Source organism: Globicephala melas, chromosome 1 (assembly GCF_963455315.2).
Source record: "Globicephala melas chromosome 1, mGloMel1.2, whole genome shotgun sequence".
NCBI classification, from domain to species: Eukaryota; Metazoa; Chordata; class Mammalia; order Artiodactyla; family Delphinidae; genus Globicephala; species Globicephala melas.
The window spans coordinates 30,615,322-30,635,933 of NC_083314.1; the positions used below are offsets into that span (position 1 = coordinate 30,615,322).

Here is a 20,612-nt window from a genome sequence, read left to right on the forward strand (position 1 = left end):
AAAACTCAGTGGTTGGAAAAGAGATGGATGTGAACGCCCACTTGTTTCTTACGTATCAAGTTACCCCTCGCAGTGTTTTGGAGGAGAAAACGCTGGCTCTTCCCAACGTCGGTTACATACACAAAGATTCCAAAGACAAGGCAAGTGCTTTGCAAACAAAGTAACTAGAACCAGCTCAGGCTTCCCCGCGCCGGGTCCTACGTTCCACGGTCAGAACCACCAACTGTATCCCCCCGGGTAACAAGGTGATTCAGAAAAGCTGGCGCCTTCAGAGAAGGGAGAAAACTTAGCCGGGAAGAGAGTCAGGAGAAAACTTGCTCAGCTTCTTGCTGGGGTCTGAAACGATCCCAATAGAGTCCTTAAACCCCTCAGGTTTCCCCAATCAAGCACCCTCGCCTCCAACCTGGGCCACCCCAGATCTGACTATCAGACGACAGAAGTCTGCGGACGCACGGAGAGCTGACCACCCCACGAGAGGGACCTACGCGCGGCCGCGCCCACTCACCCGCCGCTCCCCGGGAGACGGGAGACCAGCCCGGGGTCCAAGTCCTGGGCGTGGCAGACTCGCCCCTTTCCGGGCCCGGCTCCAGCTCACCTCGGCGCGGCCCTCCGGGGCGCCGCCATCTTGACCACAAAGGGGGCCTCGCGCCGGAGGCCCCTGAGCGGGCGCCCTGAGCGGACCCGGAGCGCCGGGTAGGCCCAGGTCGGCGCCCTACGTCCCCCGCGCGCTCGCGCCCCGTCCACAAGCGACGAGAGTCCCGCAAGCAGCGCCCGACCCAGGCTTCCGCGGAACCGGCGCCCCGCGCAGCCCGCACCGCGGCTCAGGCGGCGCCGAGGGCGGCCCGGGCGGAAGAGCGGGCGCGGGGCACGCGCTCGGTAACCTGGCAACGCGGAGCAACCCGGCGTCTCCGGCGAACCCCAGCCCTCCACCACGAGGAAGCACCGACCCCCCGCACCCGCCGCCCAGCCCGCGCCGCCCCTCGGTCGCTCCGCCCGCCGCTGCCCGCTGGCTATGGTTTTTTAAATCCATGATACAACGTCTATATGTAACAAATCTGTTAAACCCTAAATGTTTATGATATTCAAGTAATCCATTATCTGAATTATTCTTGAAGATAAAACATCCAAAGACTTCTTAATTGTATGGGTATACATACATAAAATACACGTGGAGGTAACTTCAAATATAGTATGTGCCTGTCTCTATTCCTTCCCTCTCCGCTCTTATAAAAAATGCCCCTTTAAAAATTGCCCACTCACCATCTGTTAGGTAAATTTGCTGAAACACAGTAAATGTGGAGACAGAAATTGTTATAGAGACTATTCCAAATGGCACTGACACCTGTATTTATGAAATTTTTAAAAGGGTAAGTTAGAGTTGTTTTTTTTTAAAAAAAAAAATCCCACTATAGTAACACCACATCATCCTAGGTGCCCAGTTCTATCCAATTACATAAGATGGAGAAAGAGAGAGAGCGAGAGATAGAAACAGAGAGAGAGAGAGAGAGAGAGAGAGGAGAAAGAGAAAGAAGAAAGGAAGAAAACCAAGTACTTAGGTATAAAATGTTGCTCCCAAAGTTTGAGATTATACTCAAGCATCAATGAACAGAAGGAAAACACTTACAAATTTACAAATGTATTTCATTTATGGTATGAGGGACACAGGTTTAGATTTGCAACACGCTCCCACAAGGGTCAAATTGACCACTTTTTTCTATCTAGTTGCTCTTGAGAGAACAAAACAATTGAAACAGATGCCATTCAATTCCAAGTCTATAGCTTAGACCATGTCACTGCACATGAAATATTGTTCATTCAGAGTCAGTACATAGCAAGAGTAATTTATACTCTCAGAGTGTTTGCTCTCAAGTCAATAGCAGAGAAGCCTTGAATAAAAACGTTCCCATTACTTTCCATTGTAATATATCTTACTTATAGCCGATGAAACAGTGGTCAGAGGAGATTTATTCTTTGGACACCATATTATATAATCTCTCCACTTTAAGCCATCCCCCACTCGGCGATTATTTTTTAAATATGTTACTCGTAGTCAATATTAATTTACATTTAATCTTTCTTAGCATTAGGAGAGTATTATTTTGTACAGGCTCAGAAACAAATCTCCCGAAATTCCTCCCTGATGCTCCCTTCAGGCTGAAAATGCATTGCAGGGTGGCTGCAGTGACTTAATTCTAGTTGGCAGAGCCCTGGCCACACACTAATTTCATTAGCCTCAAACTCCTGGATTTGAAAGATCCACTGAATATGATTCCTGCCCTCTGACATGTCACTTACTAACCAATTCAGTGTGCATACAGAGGAGAGAAAGGACTTGCTCAGCTCTGGCCCACCGTCAGGCAGATGAGAATTCCCAGTCAGAGACACTGTTTACATCTGAGTGGTCATTCTTGCCCGGGTCCTCATTTTCAGGAAGGAAGTTCAATCCAGGCTTTGCCGGCAGCTGCAGCATTTGTTACATCCATTACTAGCTCCTTGTTCCTTCCTGCCCCCCAGTGCTTAGCATCCCCCATTTCAGTCACTAAGTCTTCCTTCCCCCAGCCTAGAAGCTTACCTCACCATAAATTTTTGTCTCAAATGAGAGGTTTGGCACATTCCCCACAGCAACCCACAGGGACTGGGGAAAAGAAAACTCAAATCTCTGGAGAGCTAAGAATTCAACCATTTAGAGGAGTTTCTTTTACACAGGACAGTCTTCATTGAGCTGAACCCTGCAATCCCAGAGAAGATTCACCTACCCGTTCTTTTCCTCTTTCCCTAAAGTGACTGTGTCTTTGAACAATGGGTCTGTGTTCCACTATTCTCTCTATTCATTTTGCAGGTTTACAGAGGCTGGGAAACTGGGGACTGGACTTACATGCCAGGAGCTTCTAAGATCACACGCAAAAATAAGGCTACTGGAAGAGATTGTGGGAATCTATCTCTGTATATTTGAACATGGGCAGTGGTTAACCAGGATGCTCACACCAAGCTTATATCCAGCTTGCAGCACAAGCTACAAGTTGGTGCATCCCTCCTACTACCAGCCTCTTCTCAATAAATGCAGGTGAAAACTGGGGACTCTTTTCCCTCAGCTGTTCAATCCAACATTAATAGCGGCAATTTGCAAATTAGAGGAAAATGACAGTGTTTTCTCTGAATGGTTTTGGTCCCGACGCACACTGCTAATGCTGGCATTCAGTTCCTTTCCTTCCCAGCCCAGGGAACGGGGGAACTAAGCATAAGGCAAGCGTTCTCTTTTCTTGCAAGTACCTCAGATCCACACACCAGAGAAGGAATCAGCTCCCCCTGGAATCTTTTTCAGCAAACACAATCCTTCAGCCTAGTCTGCAAGCTCTCTCTTGACTTTAAGATTTCACTCTTTTTTCGACAGGCAGGCCCATCTGCAAGCTCCCAAGCTCCAAGTGAAGGCACCAAAATAATTTTAAAAATGTCAAACAGCAAATGTGCCTTCAACCCCCAGAGGTCCAGTAAAAATACTGTGAGTTGCCCCTGTGGTTCTCAGGTGACCTCTGGCCTCATCCTCCCTGCAGCGCTGCCTCCTCAGGTTCTCTAGTTTAAGCTCAGAGGTAAAGGAAGTGCTTCTGGGTTTTGCTTACAACAACCCAGGCTCTTCCTGAAAGCATTACCTCAAAGTGAAGGCTGCCCAGAAGCACTTTTGGCCTTGCAAACATCTAGAGGTGGCATACTCAACAGGTGCTAGGGATGCTCAGAGGCTCAGAGGGGCCATACCAGGCTGCAGCTTTAGACAGGCACCCCTCCTTCTGGCACAAACACAAACTTCATAGCCCTGGGTGCTGATGTAGTGACAGCTTGAATCTCACAAGGAGTCCCCTCCAGAAACCCAACATGCTTCAGGAAAGGCACTTGAGAGGGAGTCGACTTTTTAGCTACGGGGAGCATAAGGGTCAGCCAGAACATCTGGAGAAGGAACTAACTGAGCTTGGATCCTACCAGGCAGGGAGAGAGCTGTGCATTAGGAAAGGATCACTTCAAGACAGAGATGAACAAAAAACTTGGAGATAGGGGTAGAGAAGGAAAAGAGAGGCAGAAATTGAAAGGGAGAACATAAAAACAGACCAAAAAAAAAAAAAGCAGGGAGAAAGACACAAGGAGAGAGACACACAGGAAGAAAGACAGAGAAACAAGAGAACCCATAGTCACGCAGACCCTGAAACTCAATTTCTTCATCCAGAAGCCATTCATCTATACCCAGGGCGGCACGGGAGCCGTGGCGCCGAGGCTGCGGGAGCAGGCTGTGAGAGAGCACTGCAGCACCGCCCACCGCTCAGCGGGCCCGATCCGCCGTCCTCGCATCTTCCGCCGTTGCCCGCCTGCACCCGGAGCTAGAGGACCGCCCGGCCCAGCGCACCCTACTGCCTCCCTCCAGGCGCCTTCTTGTCTGGCTCTGAGAATCGTCCTCAAAACCCAGGACTGGGGTTGGGGGCTGCTTTAGGGAGGTCGTGGGAAAGGATGGGCACAGGGTGGGTGCAGAAAAAGCGACTGTGTTTCGCAGTTAGCATGAGCTCACCTCCGGGCTCTGAGCTGGCAGGAGTAGAAAGCTGATCGCCCGGCTCCTGCCAGTGGCCGGATCGCAAAGGCAGTTTAGACGGTGCAAACAACTGCCCAGAGCAAATCACCTGGGGGCACGTCTGCCGGTGGCTTCTCCCCGCTTGAGGACAGTCCCCACGCCTTCCGCCCCATGCCCTCGCAGAGACAGGTTACAGGTCGGGAAATCCAACCCGAGCGAAATGGGCAATTCACGTCCAAATGTAGGTGAAGACCTAGCCTTCGGTTTAAGAACTGCCTCCCTAAGCTCTTCTCGAAATTTTCCAAGGCAGCTGCAGCTTGTCGGGCGGCTTGGGGCAGGGAAGCTGGGGAGTTGAGAAATGCCTAGTTTCTAGGCGTCTTCTCATCTTTCATATTCCTTGCGCCTAAGTGGCTCTCACAGGAGCCCGGCACTTTTACAAGCCTGTTTTAGAACCATATTTCACTCGAATGCAAACCCATTTAAATCATCGCCTTGTTTTTCGGAGACTGTTTCTTGTCAATGGGGCCATAAATCCAGAATGTCAAGCCGGATGGAGTGGAGCGCGGACAGGGGAGAGATGGAAGGGAAATTAATCAAGCAGGGAAAGTACCTCCTCGGGTGAGGTGGGAGGGATTCGGCAGGATCTCCAGGGTGGAAATGAGCGAAGGCCGACCAGACCCCGCACCCCTGGAGTCCAAGCCAGCCTTCAGGATAAAGAGCGCGGGGAGCTACGGCGCGCTCTGCCCCGGAGGGAGCGCCCCCCTACCTGGAAAAGCCTCAGGATGTTGGCTACCATGATGGAGACCGAACTCCCCGAAGCCCCAATCACTCCAACTACTTTCTCGGGCTTGACGAAAACCGGAGGCTCGCCGTTGGTGCAGCGCACTTCGGAGGTGTCCTTCTGGATGAGCGCCTGGACGAAAGTGAGCGACTGTTCGAGCGCATAAGTGTCCCTGGAACAAGTGTCCAGGATCCGCGCTCCCAGCGTCACGTTGGGCAGCGGGTTGGGATCGCTGTTGATCTGGTCCAGGGCGTAGAGCATCGCTTCCAGCCTGTGGATCCCGTTCTCCCTCTTGATGTCGCCGCAGGGCACTCCGCTGGGACCCTTCGCGTGCACCGGGAACAGCCCCCCGAGGGTGACGTCCCCCTCGATCCGAATGGAGTGCGGGGCGTACATCTCCTGGCCGCGCGCCGCCGCCGCCAGCACGCACAGGAGCACCTCCAGCACGCAGCAGGGAAACTTCATCAAAGTCAGGGCGCGGAGCAGCTTCCCCAGCTGGACCATGCTGCTCCCGCGGCTGCGGTGGTGGCGGCGGCACTCGAGGGGACGGTGGCGGGCTCGCCGGAGTCCTGGCCCCTTGGGGTGAGCTCCTCCGGGAAAGCCCAGGGTCTCCTGCGGGCGAGGAGGGTAGGGGCGCCCGGGGAAGGGCAGCCGGCGAGGGTGGGGGGTCCCGCGGCGCCTGCCAGCTTGGGGCGCAGTGCGCTCTTGGGTTCCCCGGCCAGCGCGCCGCGCTCGAGCTCGCGCTCGGCGGCTTGCAGCTCGAGTTCTCCAACAGCCCAGCACTGGGGAGAGAGCGAGGATGGCTATCGCTTTAAATGCGCGTTCGGCTCCCTCTCCTCCTCCGCCCACTCCCTCCCACCCTCGCTCGCTCTCAGGCTCTCCCCACCCTTCCCAGCGCCCACCCTCCCCACGGTTTTGCATCATCACGCAGGGAGGGGCTGCGTGCTGAGGTAAGGGGGGAGGGAATGGGTGGGCGGCTGTGGGGGGGGAGTACCTCCGATTGGGAGTTTCGAGGTCCCCAGGGAATCTGGGGATTGCAGGTCGCAGGCGAAGGCTGAGCTCCTGCTTCGGTCTCACTGTAGAAGCCGCTCGCTCGCCCGCCTGCACCCACACGCACATTCTAGGCACAGGGTGGCATCAGCCCCGGACAGGGCGGTTCTAGCTGGGGCTGACTGCTTCCAACCCTGAGGTCCGGAGCCGGGGCTGTCAGCGCCGGGAGAATGCGAGGTAGTCGAAGGTGATGCCGCCAAGCATGAAGGGTAGTAGGGAGACCCCAGTCTCTACTGCTAATTCGTCTGTGCCAGTTTTTCCTAAGAAAAACACACATACACACAGGGGCCTGATTTATGACCTAAAGAACCTTTACGCAGAGACTTCTCCGGGGCCAGGCACTGGGCTAGCCTGTAGGGAAAGACGCCAACAAGAAATGCTGGGAATGGAAATGCATCTTTGGTCTTCAGGGGTTACTGTGGCCGGAGCCGGATGAAGTAACCCTGGTCTCCAGTAAATCTGTGGCGGATTCGCTCCTTTTCTTCCTTTCATCGCAAGAGATGAAACAACTGAGAACTCTGCAGAGCGCACTTTCTTCTCTGGCGCTGACACGTGTAAGGCTCCCTGCTACCCATTTCCAGAGATGCTTTTGGGCTGATGTCAGGTTTCCACGGGCAGGAAATAGCAAGAAAGAGGTGACAGTAGGAGGAGCAGACAGAAATCTCCCCATCGATCCAGTGATCCAGTGATCCATTCTTTTTTGGTTTTTTCTGGCTGAAGATTTGGGGGGTTTGGAGAGTGGGATCAGGATGCCAGAGCAGGTTGTAGTGCAGTTAGGAAGCTGTTTTTCAAAGGTGTCCCCTCCTGCAGGTCCAGCCCAAACTTGGCCCATTAAAGCAACAAGTGGCCCTAGTTCCTACACAAGGAAGGGCAATGTATCTGCCCTTGTTGCCCACGTGTACTGCTTATGGTGGTCTCTACTCTTGCTGAGTCTTTCTGTTGGAGTGCAGCAAAACGGTCTTATACACAATTGAGGGCGCAGAGAAAACCATAACAAGACTATACTTTCTGTTGTAATGTTAGTGTACTAAAGAAAAATGTCCTTGCACATAAACAAAACAACACACACACACACACACCTAAAAAGTCAGAAGTTGGGAAGTTGGTTGTCTCTTCCACCAACCACCTGTATGACCTTGGCACTTCTGTTCCTGTGCCTGAGTTTTACTTTGCCCATCTGTAAAATGATGACATTGAATTGAATGTTTTACAGGTTAACTTTTAACTTTCAAATCCTCTGTTGAAATAGGCCATGCACCTTTGGCCATGGTGTTCTTTTTAGACCAATATCCTTTGTGCTTTATGTGTAGGGCACCCGTTTTTTGATACCCAAACAACACTTCAAACATTTCCTGGTACAGAGGATTTTATTTTTTTTCTTGTTGACCACCCATTTATCTTCCTTCTAGGGAGAGTCCAGTCCATCATTTTCTTTTCAGACATGCCCCTCCTCCAGGTTTCAATACTTAAGGTTTGAGGAGGAAAAAAACCTTCTGGCTACAGTGTTCAAGGAAGGGAATAGAGGCTAACAAGAGTTATGCCGGGCTAATCCCTGGACTTCTGCTGGAGTAACGAGGGTGATGACATAGGGTTACCACTGTCCAATAGACAATCCGTGCCGGAGTTAAAAGAAAAAGGAGCCTCCTTCCTCTAAATGCTTTATGTATATCTTTTGGACAATGTTACACTATTTGATTTTGTAAAAACATACCATTTTACTGCCATGTTCAAGAAAAGTGATGTAAAAACTATGCGAAGCTACCCCTGTATACAATGTGATCATCCGTCACTCATAGATGTGATGCCCTGCTATATAAGTGCACACCTTGTGCAACCTTATGCTGTGATGCGCCCGCCCCTTCCAGCCAGCCCTAGAGCTGCGAGCGTATAAGCCCGCAGCTGTGCCAGAAACTCCCACATAAACAGGGAAATATTTGAATCCCTTAATGAGAGATACCAGAGAGGAGAAAAGGCAGAGAGAAGGGGTGGGGAAGAGAGAAAGGGACCTGGTTAAAACATGTGAACTCCTGGATACACATGTGCCTGAAAGATTGCCTCTTTTTTTTCAATTATAGAGTATTTTATTTCTGTTGTTTGAAGTCAAAATATCCTCTTGTAACTCACCTATTCTGCTATTCAATACATTGGATCAAAAAGGCTGGAACAAGTGAAATAGATATCCTGTTAAGGCAGCATTAGCTAATTTGGAAAGGGGGAAAGAAGCAAAGCAATAGAAAGGCATCCTTGGGAACACAAATACTGTGATCCTAGTATTTAGGCATCAGTACCTCAGGCTATATTTGATAGAGACTCTATCCTTATTTAGTTTTTAATTTAAGGCTATTTAGTAGGCACTTGGTGCCAAAAAATATATTTGAAGAGCTGTGTTACAAGTAATAACACTTGATTTTTCACCTGCCCATGTGAAGATCTATGTTCTCCTCTTCCATTTCCAGGTCACAGCTTGCAATTGCTCAACAAATAGTTCTTGGCTGACTGTTAATGTTGCCTTATTCTGTGTTCTCTCTTTGCTCTACTCATTCTCCCCAAACATCTGGCAGCAATCATTATCTTCTTTTTGTTGCAGTCATCTGTGTGCATGTTTTATTTCCCTTGCTAAGCTGGAAGATCCTTGAGGGTAAGGGGCTAGGTATTATAAGGGGCTAGGTATTATTTATCTTTTTACCTCGGACAATGTTCAGAATGGTGTTTTGTACCCTAAGAAGCACTCATGTGTTGAATGAATCAGAATTGGTTTGCCATTCCCCACTGCCTTTATCTCACAATAACAGAAACATAAAGTGGGCAGAGCAGAAAAGACGGCAAATAAATTGTCCTCTTAGTCACAGAATGCAGTTTCTAGAACTTAAAGAATAATTAGTAGATTTTGAAATAATTTTGTTTTACAAAAATTTCATAAGATTGAAATACTCTAACCTTCAAGCTCTCGATCAACTCTAAAGGAGGGCTTTAATTGGCTCTTCCTGAGTCAAGTGTTTATTCCTGGGCCGATAACTGGGGCCATTGTCATAATAGAAAGTGTGATTTGTTACCAGAGAAAGAGGAAAGTGACGCTGGGCTTGCAAGATATTTATATCTTCAGCCAGAGTGCATAGGATCTGGAACTTAATTGGTGACTCAGTATTTGTTTGAGATTATATGAATGAAAAATCTTTGTGTAAGAGTGATTAATCTAAAACTTGGCCAGTCATTGTCCTAGTGTCATATTAAATTGCAGGAGAATCTAGTTTTAGGCACAAAGATCATAAATATAAAATGTGTTCCCAGCCTTGGTTCTGTGTAGTCAGTAATCTATACTCACCCTGTCATTAATAAAAATGAAAGTTAAGGACTCAGTCCTAACTTATATGCTTAGCATTGTATTTTGTTAACAACCTCAGTTTTATTTTCTTTGTTCTCCCCTGTCCATCATCTTCTGCAGAAAATAATGTCTCCACTTTCAATTCCCTGTCTATTTAAATCCAATTTGTAATTTGTAAAGTTGTCCTCCTTAAGGGCTGCTGCTTCTGCCTCAATAATGTACTCTGGCCATTATTATACTCTTCCATCTTTCATGTAGGTCTCCATCCATAGGTTTTGTTTTCATAGCTTTTTTTTTTTTTTGGCGATATGCGGGCCTCTCACTGTTGTGGCCTCTCCCGACGCGGAGCACAGGCTCCGGACGCGCAGGCTCAGCGGCCGGCCATGGCTCACAGGCCCAGCCGCTCCGCGGCATGTGGCATCTTCCCGGACTGGGACACGAACCGGTGTCCCCTGCATCGGCAGGGGGACTTTCAACCACTGCGCCACCAGGGAAGCCCTATACTTATGATTTTATATTTGCTTATTTACTTTTGTCTCCCCCCTCAGCTCAAGAGAGACTATATTCATCTGTGTTAATCACTGCTGTGTTTCCTGAACATGCCTATAAATCATACTGAAGAATGGTGCCTGAAATTTGGTAAGGGATCAATCAATTTTCTTGGCTGGATGAAGAAATGTGTTCATAAATTAATGAACAGATCTTCGGGGCTTCTGACTTGAGGACTAATGGGAAGAGGATGGCAAATGGTTGGGACAGGGTACTGCAAGAAGTAGTGTTTGGAGTACTCTGATAGCTATCCTAACAGATAAGATTGTGTTCATTTAAGTAGTTTTAATGAGAGAGCTGGGAACTAGGGACACACAGCATTAAGGTTTTTATAATGCATTCCATAGAGTTCTTTTTAAGTCTGTACAAATATCATTGAAAATATATGCATACATATACACCTCTGTTACTTTACTTAGTGCTTTACGAGAGCCCCTCAAGGAAGGGGTAGTAGCAACTCTCAGTATCCTTCCTTTATGATGAGCTTAATTTATTCAAAGTTACATCATAATTTATTTGTAACTGTGAAACTAGACTTAGTTATTGAATAGACCCTCCCTAGAAACGTATGGCATTAATAAAACCAACAAAACTTTGTTCAGTTTCCAATGATAGACACACTACAGACTCAATTATGGGCGACCCAGTTTAATGAAGGGAAGAAGTGATTGAACAAATATAGAGCAAACAGAATATGAAGTTTTATCCTCCATTAATATTAGTAACGGGTAGTGTGGGCTCCAATGCCTTCAAGATAGCTTGAGACCATCATCTCTGTGTCATGGGCAGGGGGATGTTCAGTCAGGATGTCTTTCACTGTCACTGAGAAAAATTTCCATAATATATAATGATACCTACTGAAACTGATATGGGGCATTTGGGTAATAAGGAATCCATTAGCATATTTTTCCGGAAGCCTTGACTACAAAATGAAGACAGTAGATTTGGACACTTTCAGCCATGAAGAAGTTGTTTGGATATTCATCTTTATGCCTAATGAAATAAGCTTATTTCATCTCTGCAGCTTCCCATGTACCATTTTCCCACCTCTGTTTTATGTTTGGAGAGACTTTTAGAAATTGAAAGTCAAGTTAAAAAGTGAGTGACAACTTAAATGATATATGGAATATTTTGCTGACTTACAAGAGCATGCAGAATTAAATATGACCCAGTTCAAATGTTTATTTTAACGTGTATGTTGAGGTGGAGTTTTCAAGGTGCCAGAAAATGAGAATTCACCTTCCAGTGTGTGTTACCAGTTCTGTTCATTGCACAGAATCATCTTCATAAAACATACTGTTTTCTATGTACCTGGTATATATCTCAATTAGTTTGAAGAATTTCTCAGATACCTCTTAATATGTAGTGCTCCAATTCCAATCTTGCCATGTCCTGTACCAGTGACACAGCACACAGGAGTTTTATTTCTCTTTATTTCTCTGGGTTGTTCAGAACCCAATGAAAGAACAGTGGAATGGGATCAAAGAGATCAGGGTTCTTGTCCCAGATTTACCATAAAATAATTGTGTCCTCTTGGGAAAATTATAGTCATTCTAGGTCCCTTTTCTTTACTTTGACAGAGCTGCACTAGATGACCCCAAATAATATAGCACTCTTTCAGTAGTAGCTTAGATGTTATTGGTATTCTGAAACAAATGAAGACAGTGACACATGGAGCTGTGCAACATCTCTGTTACTCTGTTGTCTTAGAGTTGCCTCCATTTTACAGATGATAAGATGACTGTGCATAGAAGTAGATGTTTGGAACCAGCGGTTCCAAAGTAAGTGGAGGTAAACCACAAATTTCCTTCCTTCCTGAAGCTCACTTAGCCAAAACATAGGCTTCTGAATATTAAGCTGTAAAGCATATTATCAGTACATTTTAAAAGAAGCTATTCTTCTAGGATTTCCAATTAATAGCAGGAGGTTTTGAAATGCTTAAAAGATCATCTGATTTTGTGAGCTTGACAGCTCTATTTTCCTGTCAAGCAAGTTGTATTAGTGCCAGAGAGTCATCTGAGCTTCTGGATGCTTCTCTGAACCTCTTGAAGTTTTCTTCTTGCTATCTGAAATTCATGCCAGGTAAGCCTTTTTCTAGAGCGTATGGACAGACTTGTGTATTTTTATATAGGAAAGCGATTCAGTGAGTCAAGTCGGGGGTTAAGCCCTCATTCTCAGAGTGGTATTGAGCTCCTGGTGAAATATAATCATCATTTCCTCAGAATCGAAAAGCAGTTATCTCAGGTGTATAATCCTATTAACTATTTATACATTTACGTACAATATATGGATTTATTGTACCTACGAGGTGTGTTCTCTTTGGGAAGTACAAAGCTCTTAGAGACATAGGTTGTTCATTTTTTTGTTTTCCCACAAATACTGTGACCCTTTGAGCAGGAAGGTCTATATTTTACTAACATCTAGAACCAGCAGTTAACACGGTGTCTAAGATGTAGTCAATAAATATGAAATAGATAAATGAACACATTTTTATGTAAGGGCCAGGAAATGGACAAATAGAAATTTTTCATTTTCAGTCACAAAGCAACAACAGACATAAAAATGATACAGACAACAAGTGCTACGGTCATTCAAAGAAGGCATAGAATAGATAGAAGGATCTCCTCTATGGCACAGGGAACTATACTCAATATTTTGTAATAACATCTGTATGGGGCACCTGCTCCACACCAGGCCCTATGACAGGTGCTTACATACTTTCCCTCTCCCCCATCCTATGGGGAAAGTACCTCTGCTATAGATTGAACATTTGGCTCCCCCAAAATTCATATGTTGAAATCCTCCAAGGGATGTTAGAAAAGGTCATTGTTCTGTGTGTCCAGGAAGAGGAGAATGAAATGCATCTCACTGTCTCATCCATAGCTGAAGGCAGGTAATCTGTGAGAGAGAGCAATGTTTGCAGATGGTGACACATGAAGATTGAGGAAGATTGATTTCTCAATCATTGAGGAGTACTGTTCCATCTAACTGAGTTCGGAATGGTAATAAAGTCATCCACTGAAAGCTTACCAGTCTAGTTGGTGTGCAAGATATTATGAATTATAGTCTTACCGTTAATTTAGCAGACCCACAAATATTTACATCTACCAAGCACCGTGCTGGCAACTGCAGCTTACCAGTACTTCTTTCCTGGGCCCTGGATAATTTCCAGTAGTTGGTGTCAGGATCTAAGCTATCCACTTGATGTGGACACTAGTCCCCTCGTAGCCCTCTCACAGGAGCCTTTAACCATTCGTGGCCAAAAACAAAGGAAATGGGAAGAGTTACTGCTCTGCTTATCAGAAAGTGTCTCCTAAAGTCTTGTCTCTTAAATCATTTTTCTGGCCCCTTTATAGTAATTCTTTATTTATTCACATTTCTTGGCCTACTGAACACTATAATCAAATCCTCCCTCGATTTTCTTTTTTCTGAAGTATATAAAACTACATTTTCTTCAGCCTTTTTTTAAAAAATGATAATTATCTTGTTTATTTGTATTTGGAAAATCTAATGAGATCACATATTTAAAAATCACATACTATCAAAAGATAAATAGAAGTAGTAATTCCTTCTGGAATATTTTTGCCCCTCATCCAAACAACGTTAGGTCCCTTACCCCCCTTTTTAGCAACTTTTATTAATTTCTTATGTGTCTATCAGAAGTGTTTTGTGGCAAAGGTACATGTGTATGTTTCAGAGGTTACTGTTGTCATGAATTCACAGAAGCCAGAGCCTGGAAAGCATTAAGTGGTCCTGAGCACCCCATTTCCAATGAGAGAGCGTAGCAGTGCTCAAACGGCTGGGTGTCCTATAATTCAACTCAATTCTGGCACTATCTACCTGTAGATAGCATCAGATCTCACATGTTGAGGGCTCAGTCCAGCAGGAATGCACACACACACTTCAGGTGCCAGTCACCAAGTATATGTTGTCACCTGTGCTTCTGACCCTTGTACCACAGGTCAGAAGTTCCAACAACCCCCTTCTTAGCTTTAATTAATTTGCCCAAGTGACTCATAGAACTCACAGAAATATTCTATTAACTAGATTAACCGGTGTATTATAAAATGATAAAAGCAACAGCCAGATAGAGAACATGTATAGGACGATGTATGGGGAGAAAGCATGGAGCCCACTCTCCCCAAATCTCCATGTGCTCACCAACTGGGAGGCTCCCTGAACCCTGTCCTTGGGGGTTTATGGAGGCTTCAGTACACAGGTGTGACTGAATAACTCATTGGCCGTGGGCGATTGAGCTCAATCTTGAGTGGCTCTTCCCTGCCCTGAGGGCAAGGGGGTGGGACTGAAAATTCCAACCTCTAATCACAAGGTTGGCTCCACAGGCTGCCTGCTCCCATCCTTAGGTGCTTTCCAAAGATCACCTTGTTAACATAACAAAAGACACCATGATCATCTCATCACTTAGGAAATCCCAAGGGTTTTAGAAACTCTGTGGCAGAAACTGGGAGGGAGACCAAAAATATAATTCTTATTACTCCTAAATCACAGTTATCTAGGTTAATGTTTGTATCACCCCAAACAGGCAGTAGTCACCAGGGAAAATAAGTTAATTGCCAGTCTTTTCTATTAATTTTTAAAAATCAGATTTAAGAAGAGAATTTTTTTAATGGCCAGTGAAAATGTCTCTTACTTTAGCTCTTGGCTTTTTCTACTTATTATTTATTTTTTTAATTTTTAGTTTAGTTTTGAAAAGTGTCTTTAAGTTATTTTAAGGTTAGAACCGAACCTTCCAGGGTTAAAAAAATATTGCGTCTCTTGAAAGAGATTATTTTAGACTTAGTGAAATGGATTTGATGCTAGAGAACATGTGACATCATACATTTGACCTTTTTGAAATGATTTACATTATATCAGCTACATTTTAAGTCCAGCAACTGTAACCAAAAAAAAAGAAAAAAAAACCCTACTAATTAAGGCAACTTTGCAGATTGATGGCATTAGATTATCAATTAAAATCTCAGTTTTAAACCAGATTTTTCCTCTAAATAGTGATCCAAAGAACACTAGTTTTAGGGTCAGTCTAATTAGTCAGACAGCCTTCTGATTGTTTAGTGCCTTCACTTGAAGTTTGTTAAATATTTTGAATATCACCTATGCTCCCATGGGACATTAGTGAATGTGAAGTCAACAAAAAAGAAAAAAAAGTAAGAAAAAGGATTTTGTAGTAAAATAAACTTGAGAAATCCTGGGTTCAGTAAATTTAAACATGTTTCGTGACTGCAGGACTTTTGAGATGTGGAATGAGCTATAATGTGCTCTGTGAATTTCACTGTTAAGTAGAGTTTGGTCTGAAGTGTTTTTCAACTTTATTTGGCTCTACAACCCTTTGTCAGTGGAACATTTTAAAGGACTCTCTGTTTCTAGCAACTTTGGAAAATGCTGTTCTGGTCTCAGTTAAGCCCTTGAAATCTTAGCATTTGGAAGCTCATCCAATTTCTGGTACAGAAATCTACCATGTATCCATGCTATAGGCTCACTCAGCTGTGGATGAGTATTTTGATAACAAAATGCTCACTACCCATAAATCGGCTGATTCTATAGTCGGAATGCTGGTCTGTTAGGAGGTTTTAACCTTTTAAGTGCCTTTTACTATTAGAAAATTTTAAGTTTTAAAATTTTGTTTATTGGACCTAGATCTGATCTCTGGATTAAGATAAGTCCTACTCAAGTAAAAGAATCCTTATTTTTCAAGGATGATTTGTACATGAAAAAAAAAATCCATATACTTAAAATCATCTGTAAATAGTGACTGAAGAGTAATTGAAAATACGTTTGAAAATAATTTTCATTTGAAATTTATGTCAAAATATGTTATTATATAAATGAATCCAGTATATTTTCTCTTATAGCCAGTAAAATTTAGGTTAAATTTTAATTAAGCACAAGTGCTACAATTAAAAAAAAGAATTACATTCTGTTTCAAGTGTTTATTTCAGCAAAACTGGTTTATGGGACAGTAAACTGTCCTTCACTGCATGTTCAATGTTAGCAGCTCAAACAGGCTAATTCTGGTAAAAATTCAACAGTTTTCCAAGGCCTTCTCTTAATTATTTGATACTCAACTGTTTTTTCTTTTACTTCTATTGTATCTCTTTTTTACATTGTTAACTACACATCCTCATTTATCAGTGGCTTTGTATGTTTAACCCAGCAGATCTCTGGTATTATTTACAATGGCTTCATGATATTATATCTTTAAAATTCAGAATTTCACTTTAAAGTTGATTTGAATTTTATTTCTATTATACGGTATTATGTTTATGTTATGAATCCATCAGTGAGTAATTTTCTGAAACAGGATGAGCAGTTTGCTGACTTAGACGGGCTGGAATCTATAGACACCTTAAAATTAGGATGTAGATAACGAATAGTTGGATGACAAGAAACCCTGTTATATGAAAACAGGAATAATAATGAGTGTTCCAAATCTTATCTTTTCTGCTCTTACTTTTCTCCAAAGGTTAGTTCTAGAGTCCTTAATTCTCCATTCAGTAATAAAGTATTGACTATTTGCAGCCTTCGCACCATTCTCCCCACTTCTAGGTCTGAGTTTGATAAACCTTTTGGTTTCATCCTTTCTTTGTGAAGTAGTGTTCCTAGTCAAGCCAGAAGGCTGTTCCATTAAAGGTTTAGCATTTTAGTGATTTTAGTAGTAAGGGTAAGGATAAGTGGTCTTCAGCCCGTCACAGTCTTCCACCCAACCTTTCTTCAGATGAATTTCCTGCAGTAGAAAAATTAGACAACCAGGCTGAATGATTGAGTCCCTGACCATGACTAGCAATGAACTACTCAGCTCTGGCTTCCTGGGCATGCCATCCTTCAAAAACAGCCTGCCAGATGGAATCTCAATCCCCTAGCATTCAAGATACTCATACTCTAATCCACCAAAATCCACTTCCAGTAGTTCTCCCCACTTCTTTCATACAGCAAATATCCATTCACCCAACTGCATTCACTTATCTGGAGTACAAGTTCTTTTCCTTATATTCCAATATATCCCTATTTCATCTGCCTAGGAAGTCTTTCAAATTCTTCACAATCCTAAATCCTACATGGTCTTTACTTTCCTACCTTTACAACTTGACCTTAAGAAAATTTTTGCTTTCCAAGATCTATAAGTCAATCAATCAATAAACCATTAATAAGTTCATAGGCTGCTTCAATACAGTTCTCCTTAATACAAATATAGTTGTCAATCCTTAATAATAACAGCTTATATTTGATCACATAGAAATGTATTTTAACTCACATATTTGTTATCTAAAATGATAGTATAGCACTCTTCATTTTGTTGGTTATTTTCACATGTTTTAATGTCAGTATCACCTCTTTGAAGACTTAAAGTATATGTTGTCCATTTTTCCAGTATTTTAATATCCTGCCCTGTTTTACACTTAGTGGGTGTTCAATAAATGACTTCGACACTTCACAGAATGGAGAAAATTTTCCCTAATCCTACAAGCGTTGACCCTGTCTGACTTTGCACATCACTTGTTAATGGCAGCCGGGTAGTTGTGTTTGATAGAAATTCAAGAAAAAATTTCTACGTGTTTCAAGACCAAAGCTACGGTCATATGAGGACCTTAGTCAGCATCATGAATATATTCTTAAACATATAAAATGGAGAATTGCACTTTTATGATTTTGTGATGAATCACATGTAAAACAGTCATTCACATTTTATTTATTTATTTTTTATTATTTTTAAATATCTTTATTGGAGTATAATTGCTTTACAATGGTGTGTTAGTTTCTGCTTTATAACAAAGTGAATCAGCTATACATATACATATATCCCTATATCTCCTCTCTCTTGCATCTCCCTCCCACCCTCCCTATCCCACCCCTCTAGGTGGTCACAAAGCACTGAGCTGATCTCCCTGTGCTATGTGGCTACTTCCCACTAGCTGTGTATTTTACATTTGGTAGTGTATATATGTCCATGCCACTCTCTCTTTGTCTCAGCTTACCTTTCCCCCTCCGCGTGTCCTCAAGTCCATTCTCTATGTCTGCGTATTTATTCCTGTCCTGCCCCTAGGTTCTTCAGAACCATTTTTTCTTTCTTTCTTTCTTTTTTTTTAGATTCCATATATATGTGTTAGCATATGGGATTTGTTTTTCTCTTTCTGACTTACTTCACTTTGTATGACAGACTCTAGGTCCATCCACCTCACTATGAATAACTCAATTTCGTTTCTCTTTACAGCTGAGTAATATTCCATTGTGTATATGTGTCACATCTTCATTACCCATTCATCTGTCGCTGGACACTTAGGATGTTTCCATGTCCTGGCTATTGTAAATAGAGCTTCAAAGAACATTGTGGTACATGTCTCTTTTTGAATGGTGATTTTCTCAGGGTATATGCCCAGCAGTGGGATTGCTGGGTCGTATGGTAGTTCTATTTTTAGTTTTTTAAGGACCCTACATACTGTTCTCCATAGTGACTGTATCAATTTACATTCCCACCAACAGTACAAGAGTGTTCCCTTTTCTCCACACCCTCTCCAGCATTTATTGTTTGTAGATTTTTTTGATGATGGACATTCTGACCCGTGTGAGGTGATACCTCATTGCACTTTTGATTTACATTTCTCTAATGATTAGTGATGTTGAGCATTCTTTCATGGGTTTGTGGTCAATCTGTATATTTTCTTTGGAGAAATGTCTATTTAGGGCTTCTGCCCATTTTGGGATTGGCTTGTTTGTTTTTTTGATATTGAGCTGCATGAGCTGCTTGTATATTTTGAGATTAATCCTTTGTCAGTTTCTTCATTTGCAAATATTTTCCCCCATTCTCAGGATTGTCTTTTCATCTTGTTTATGGTTTCCTTTGCTGTGCAAAAGCTGTTAAGTTTCATTAGGTCCCATTTGTTTATTTTTGTTTTTATTTCCATTTCTCTAGGAGGTGGGTCAAAAAGGATATTGCTGTGATGTATGTCATAGAGTATTCTGCCTATGTTTTCCTCTAAGAGTTTTATAGCATCTGGTCTTACATTTAGGTCTTTAATCGATTTTGAGTTTATTTTTGTGTATGGTGTTAGGGAGTATTCTAATTTCATTCTTTTAAATGTAGCTGTCTAGTTTTCCCAGCACCATTATTGAAGAGGCTGTCTTTTCTCCATTGTATATTCTTGCCTCCTTTATGAAAAATAAGGTGACCATATGTGCGTGGGTTTCTCTCTGGGCTTTCTATCCTGTTCCATTGATGTATATTTCTGTTTTTGTGCCAGTACCATACTGTCTTGGTTACTGTACCTTTGTAATATAGTCTGAGGCCTGGGAGCGTAATTCCTCTAGCTCTGTTTTTCTTTCTCAAGATTGCTTTGGCTATTCAGGGTCTTATGTGTTTCCATACAAATTGTGAAATTTTTTGTTCTAATTCTGTGAAAAATGCCGTTGGTAGTTGGATAGGTATTGCATTGAGTCTGTAGATTGCTGTGGGTAGTAGTGTCATTTTCACAATGTTGATTCTTCCAATCCAAGAACATGGTATATCTCTCCATCTGTTTGTCTCATGTTTAATTTCTTTCATCAGTGTCTTACAGTTTTCTGCATAAAGGTCTTTTGTCTCCTTAGGTAGATTTTTTCCTAGGTATTTTGTTCTTTTTGTTGCAGTGGTAAATGGGAGTGTTTCCTTAATTTGTGTTTCAGATTTTTCATTATTAGTGTATAGGAATGCAAGAGATTTCTGTTCATTTATTTTGTGTCCTGCTATATAACCAAATTCATTGATTAGCTCTAGTAGTGTTCTGGTAGCATCTTTAGGATTCTCTATGTATAGTATCATGTCATCTGCAAATAGTGACAGCTTTACTTCTTCTTTTCCAATTCGGATTCCTTTTATTTCTTTTTCTTCTCTGATTTCTGTGGTTAGAATTTCCAAAACTATGTTGAATAATAGTGGTGAGAGTGAACAACCTTGTCTTGTTCCTCATCTTAGAGGAAATGGTTTCAGTTTTTCACCATTGAAAATGGTGTTGGCTGTGGGTTTGTCATATATGGCCTTTATTATGTTGAGGCAAGTTCCCTCTAAGCCTACTTTCTGGAGGGTTTTTATCATAAATGGGTGTTGAGTTTTGTGGAAAGCTTTTCCTGCATCTATCGAGATGATCATATGGTTTTTCTCCTTCTATTTGTTAATATGGTTTATCACATTGATTGATTTGCATTTATTGAAGAATGCTTTCATTCCTGGGATAAACACCACTTGATTATGGTGTATGATCCTTTTAATGTGCTGTTGGATTCTGTTTGCTAGTATTTTGTTGAGGATTTTCTCATCTATGTTCATCAGTGATATTGGCCTATAGTTTTCTTTCTTTGTGACATCTTTGTCT

The 20,612-nt window shown here is 43.0% G+C and overlaps 1 protein-coding gene across 1 annotated transcript in view; it reads right to left on the minus strand.

The window, feature by feature from the left end:
- Nucleotides 1-6,449, minus strand: part of LOC132598283 (uncharacterized) — a 47,888-nt gene extending 41,439 nt beyond the window's left edge. The window contains exon 1 of the mRNA XM_070045003.1: nt 5,316-6,449. Coding sequence (XP_069901104.1) covers nt 5,316-6,449 — 1,134 coding nt within the window. The remainder of the gene's footprint in view (nt 1-5,315) is intronic.
- Between the last annotated feature and the right edge of the window lie 14,163 nt (nt 6,450-20,612).